The sequence below is a fragment of the Catharus ustulatus genome, chromosome 14 (genome assembly GCF_009819885.2).
Source record: "Catharus ustulatus isolate bCatUst1 chromosome 14, bCatUst1.pri.v2, whole genome shotgun sequence".
Taxonomy (NCBI): Eukaryota; Metazoa; Chordata; class Aves; order Passeriformes; family Turdidae; genus Catharus; species Catharus ustulatus.
In genome coordinates, this window is record NC_046234.1 from 15469022 (window position 1) to 15474900 (window position 5879).

At 53.2% G+C, this 5879-nt stretch overlaps 1 protein-coding gene across 2 annotated transcripts; it reads left to right on the forward strand.

The window, feature by feature from the left end:
* The first annotated feature begins 889 nt into the window (after positions 1-889).
* IGBP1 (immunoglobulin binding protein 1) lies at positions 890-5534 on the forward strand. 2 transcript variants are annotated; one of them, XM_033072772.1, is made up of 6 exons: positions 890-1090; positions 1554-1853; positions 2933-3128; positions 3948-4033; positions 4617-4720; positions 5013-5534. In XM_033072772.1, the coding sequence occupies exons 1-6, from the start codon at positions 900-902 to the stop codon at positions 5159-5161; spliced, it is 1026 nt and encodes a 341-aa protein (XP_032928663.1). In that variant the 5' UTR covers positions 890-899; the 3' UTR covers positions 5162-5534. The 2 variants fall into 2 exon arrangements, with proteins under 2 accessions (XP_032928663.1, XP_032928664.1); XM_033072773.1 differs by having other exon boundaries at positions 5016-5534.
* Positions 5535-5879: the final 345 nt, after the last annotated feature.

Sequence of the window (5879 nt, forward strand, 5' to 3'; positions counted from 1 at the left end):
GGCTCTGTGAGTAACAATTCATTGCACAATCTGACACGGGCACGAAGAAAACAAACAGAATAAACCACAAACTGAGTCATCCTCAGAGGGTGAGTTAGAATTACTCAGGAGTAAGGAGCAGTAGTAGTGGTTGCTACATCCATGCTTTGCTCACAGCCAGGTCCATCATTTTTATTTCTAAGGGAAATAACCTGCTCATAAAAGCACAGATTTAACCCTGACCTACCTAATGCCTGATTGAATTTTAGAGATTTTAGGAGCAAAACGAATGAAGAGAAAAAAAAAAGTTCGCATGTCCCACTCATGCTGTAGAAAAAATAGAGAAGAATCAGAAGTGTTGTGCTTAAACAAATAAATTTATATTTATTGACATCCAGTACTGTGCTGCCAAGGATCTCCACTGTGAAACCCCTTTATACACCGGGGAAAACTGATGTTTTCTGCCAATTTATCCAATTATCCACATTTATTTCCACTTTCCCTGACTCCATCTCGGCGCTCCCTGCCAGGACCCGTGCGGGCCGGCGCGCCAGGCAGGACCTGGCAGGGAAAAGTGTGAGGGCACTGGAGCCTCTGAGCGGCCCCGGCTGTACCGAGCCCGCGGTGCCCGCTCGCTGCGAGGGTCCCGGGCGGCTCCACAGCCGCGGGGCGAGCGCGGGGCCATCACGGCGCCCACCGGGCCCGCTGCCCCTCAGCCTGCCCTCACCAGCATGGCGGCACCGCGCCCCGGCTGTGTCCGTGCCCTCCCCAAGATGGCATCCGCTGTTGTTATAGCCGTGACCTTCCCAAGGTGTCGCCCTATGCTGTGGCTATGGCAGTGACCTCCCCAAGATGGCGGCCGGGGCGGGTACGGTCGCGCAAGACCGCGCCGGAAGTGGCGGCGGCGGCGTTCCCGGCCCATGATGGCGGAGGTGGGCGCGGGCGGCCCCCGGCTGGCGGAGCTGCTGGCATTGGGACGGCGGCTCTGGGACGAGCTGGAGGCCAGCACCGAGCCGTCCTCGGGAGCCTCGGCCGTGCAGGACAAGGTGCGGCAGGGGCTGGACGCGCTGCAGCGGGCGGCGGCCATGGTGGCGCAGCTGGAGCTGTTCAGGTGAGCGCAGGGGACGCGTCTGGGGGGACAGGGAGGGTCTCCGGGCAGGGCAGAGGTGGGGCGGGAGCGGGACAGAGTCCCAGAATCACTGAGATTGGACAAGATCTCCAGGATCGATCTGTGACCGATACCTTGTCACCAGCCCAGAGCACTGAGTGCCACCTCCAGTCCTTCCTTGGACACCTCCAGGGGTGGGGACTCCAAACCTCCCTGGGCAGCCCCTTCCAGGCCTGACCGCCCTTTCCGTGGAGAAATTCCTGCTGCTGTCCAACCTGAGCCCATGCTAGCCCAGCCTGAGACCGTTCCCTCTCCTCCTGTCCCTGTTCCCTGCTGTCCCCTCCTGTTGTTGTCGTGCAGAGCCACAAGGTCCCCCCTGATCCCCCTTTTCTCCTGAGCCCCCTCACAGGATAACCCCATCTCCTTTCCCATCTCCATTCCGGTCTCCCTGCTCTCTCCCTCGCAGTGAGAACGAGGAGCTGGAGGAAGTCGCCTCAGCCGACCTGAAGTTCATGCTGCTGCCGGCGCTGCTGGGAGGCCTCACGCTGAAGCAGGTGGATCTGAGCAGGAGAAGGGAGCACCTGGAGAGTGCCCGGGAGCATTTCCTGCGCTTCCTCAAGCTCTGCAGGAACTACGGGCTGGGATCTTTCCAGCTGCCCCCAAGCACCCCCGGCGAGGAGAAAGCCGAGAGCCCCTTGCCCCCCCAGGACCCCACCCAGCCCAACCTGCTGGCCATGGCCATGAGCAGGACGGCCAAAATTGAAAGGTGGGCTCCATGCAGTGGGAAAGGCTTTGGGAATCACTCTGGGAGCAGCAGGAGCCTGAGGCAGTGCAGGGTTGGATAGGGAAGAGTTTTTCTGGGCACTGGAATAATTTGATCATGAAATGCTCACATTAAGAGATGTGGCTCGCTGTTTAATGGGTGGGGCTGGGGAGGAGCATTTGTGTCTCCAGTTTCTGGTCTCTGAGGAAAAGCTGCTCAAAATCTTAAAAGCTCTTTAATCTTTCATAATTAATCTTACATTTAGTTCTTTAATCACTGCTGACAGGATAAAAACTTCCAGACTGGAAGTTTCCTACCAAAGAGTTCATTATAGCTTGAAAAAAGGTGGTTGGTGCCTTTGGTGCTGTGGTTGGGATTTTGGCCAATGAGTTGCTCATTGTGGCAGCACTGGAAGGTCCAAACTGGGCTGGACTTGCTTAAATTATGTAGAAAAACATAGAAAAATATTATTTATATTCTAATTGGGAAGGGTTTCTTTTTTAGAGCTACTCTTTTATTCTCCTTGTCCTCTCAGCCCTCAAAGGTTTCTTGGCTCTTATTGTTCATTCTTCAAGTGACAATAACTGAGGAAAGGAGGACACAAGGATTTAGTTTGGAAGTATGTTATATGTTTAGTTTCCCCTTTAATAACTAATTCCTGAATAGGTCAGAAAGTCAAAAAAGCCAAAATTATATTTTAAAAAACGCCTGCACACATAAAACCACCTGAGACAGAAGTTGGAAAACATTTGTGTGACATGGAATAAGCTCATACCAGCCATTCCATTTTCTCAGTCCTGCTTTCTCCAGGAGGCTGATGTTTCCAGTCTTTACCAGGAAGGTATTTCAATTTCCAAGGATTCATCAATGTTTAGAAGAAGAATGAAATCATTGATGCCCCTCTGAATTAAATGTCATTTTACAGCTGCTTTTAACAGACAGGAGAGGCTGAAATTCCAACAGGAATCAGCACAACTTCCAAGAAATTTGGTTGATCCCCTTAGAAAAGGTGGTAAAAGCACCAGGGCTGGGCTGGAAAAAAATGAGATTCAGTGATCTGATTTTGCTGTTGTTTGAGCCAGGTACAAGCAGAAGAAGGAGCTGGAGAACAAATTGGCCTCCATGAGCAGCTCTGTGGAGAGCGGGACGGCGGATGAGGATCAGATCCGGGAATTTTACATCCTCCAGATCCAGAAATGGATCAACACCAGCCTGGAGGAGATTGAGAGCATCGACCAGGAGCTGGTGATCCTGAGGAGCAGGGATGCAGCCAGGCAGGTGAGGGAGCTCTCCTGGGATCCTGGTGATGAATCCCAGGGGAATTCAGCAGCAGAGTTTTATTCAGTGACTCCCCAGTTGGAACTGAGCTCGATCACAGCATGAGCTGATGGGGTTTCCTTCATTCTGAATTCTGAGTTTTGGGCTGGGCTCTGCTGCCACACCTTCCCCACAGTCCCAGCCTGTGGAATGCTGGAGTTTGGGATATCAGAGCTGAACTGGGCTGTGCAAAGGTTTATCTGTAGATCCCTAATTCTGAAGAAAAGTTGGGTTTGGAAATTAAAAAAATCCCTTATGTCTTCTGTCAAACCTCCACTCCTGCTCTGCAGCGTGTCCAGGTGTTATCAGCCCATTTGGAATGGCAGAACATTCCCACAGACCTGCAATCCCTGTGCAGAACATTGTGTCCAGGATTTCTGTCTGGGATGTCTGCTGGGAGCAGCAGCTCCTGATGTGCTGGCACAGCCTCCTGACAGGGCTGCTTTGGGGGGTCATTTTTTGGCACTGCCAGACTCAGCTCTTCCAAGGTGTCCTGGAGATGCCATGGAATGATGGGCTCAGAATGTTCCACTGGAACAATAAAAAACATTTCCTGCTCTGCTCTGACCCCAGCAGGTGGCACAGAGGCACAGGAAGTGATTCCTGTACAGGCACAGATGGAATTCCTGATTTAAACCAAATTCAGGCCTGGATTCTCCATCCTGGGGGGTTGCTGTGACAGCTGAGGTGTTTCTCCTCCACAAAACTTTTAATAACTTCAGCATGGGAAGCAGAGGGGGAATTCTCATCCTCTCAGTTCCCTGTTGTTTGCATCCCCAGGCTCCAGCAGGTCCCCGTGGCCCTTCCCGGCCTGCCAGGACTCCACTGAAACCCTTCATCCTCACCCGGGACGCTGCTCAGGCCAGGTATGCATGGGAGGATCCAACCACACTTTGTGCTCTCCTGTCAAGCCTAAAACTCCTTCAAATGCAGAAATTCAGGTGGTTCCTTCGTGTCTGTGCTTGAGTTTGTGGCACCCTGAAATCTGTGCAGGAATTTTGGCACCTGAAGCACAGAATGGATTAGAAACCAGATTTCCTGTCATGTTTGGGACATGATTTGTGCTGAACTTTCCATGTGTGTGCTTCAGTTCCCAGGGGTGTCCTGGGGTTACCTTCCCCTATTCCAGGTTGCTCCAACCTGGCCTTGGACACTTCCAAGGATCCAGGGGCAGCCACAGCTTCTCTGGGCACCCTGTGCAGTTCCTCCCCACTCTCACAGGGGAGAATCCCTTCCCAATATCCCATCTATCCCAGTGGGAAACCATTCCCTGTGTCCTGCCTTGACCACAGGATTGCCATAATTGGCTCACCCCAAAGCCTTCCTCAAGCCCACCTTGTGATACCCTTGGAGATTGGATCATGGAACAGCCCTGTGCCTCTTGCCTGTGTTTCTGCTCATCCCAGGGGGTTTCACTGCCTGCTCTGGGCTGGTTTTGTCCCCCTGCAGGGTGTTTGGAGCTGGCTATCCTGGGCTGCCCACCATGACTGTGGATGACTGGTACGAGCAGCGGCGGAAGCAGGGAATTGTGTCCACCCCACAGAGGGTTCCAGGTATGGGACAGGGATGGGAATGGGGGGTTTGGGAAACCTCTTGAGGGGGGTGAGTGAACAGGGAAATGTGCAGGGTGTGGAAGAATCCAAGCTTTATTAGGAAAACAACTGGGTTACATTGTGCTTGGCCTGTCCAATCTGGAATAGTGGAAGTGTCCCTGGTGGCTCTGGATGCGCTTTAAGATCCCTTCCAACCCAGCCCATCCCAAGGTTCTCACTCTGCTGTCTGGCAAGCCCAGCTCCCAGCAGGGCTTTGGAGAGCCTGGATCTCCTCCCTGTCCCTCTCCTCCAGCAGGTGCAAGTGATGAGGAGTTGCAGAAGCAGCAGCAGGAGACAAAGGAGGAGGAGGATGATGAGGAAGCTCTACGGAAAGCTCGGGACTGGGACGACTGGAAGGACACACACCCCAGGGGCTACGGCAACAGGCACAACATGGGCTGATGCTCTGGCTGCCAGCAGGGCCTGGAGATCCTGGGAGAACAGCCTGGAGAGGGAGGAGGGAATCCAGTGTACATAGGTGGAGCATCCAGGAATTCCCTGGAAGGACAGGGGACAGGATGGCAGGAGGACACGTGACCCCTTGCTTTGGTTCGCATTCCGTGTCAGACTGGGGGCACTGGTCGTGTTTGGGGGGTGCCCCAGAGCTCTGAGGGGCAGCTCCATGAGGGTCAGGCTCCCTCTGCCCTCCCAGGTGGAGGCAGCCTCCAAGGGGAGCTCCATGGATTTGAAAATTGCTCTTTGTATTGTGGGTGGATATATTTATTTTTTTTTCCTCTCTATTTTAAGCAAAATAAACTCTCTTTGTGCTGCCTGATTCTTGCTCTGAAATTCTCTGAGCTTTTCCAGGGGGTGAGCCCTGGATGCTCTCATGGGGCCCACAAGGGACAGAAGTGGGATAAATTGTGCCATGTTCCAAGACAAAGTAGTCAGTGTGCTTTGCAACCCTCTAGAACAATCCCTGAAAGGGGGAAAACTGAGTCCCTCTGGCACCATTCCTGCATGAGGAAGAAGAGGACACACCTGGCACAGAGCAGGGGTGTGCAGGAAGGTGAGGAATCACAGCTGGAAGCTCTGGAAGTGCCCAGTGAGGGCTGGTAGCTGTGGATGGTCTTGTTCCAAACCTGGTAAAATACTGGGATGGAAAAGCAAAGCATGGCTG

Coding starts and splice junctions, on each gene's coding strand:
- IGBP1 (XM_033072772.1), top strand. CDS start 900: ATGATGGCGGAGGTGGGCGCGGGCGGCCCCCGGCTGGCGGAGCTGCTG. Junction 1,854..2,932: donor AGGACGGCCAAAATTGAAAG/GTGGGCTCCATG, acceptor TGTTTGAGCCAG/GTACAAGCAGAAGAAGGAGC. Junction 4,034..4,616: donor CGGGACGCTGCTCAGGCCAG/GTATGCATGGGA, acceptor GTCCCCCTGCAG/GGTGTTTGGAGCTGGCTATC.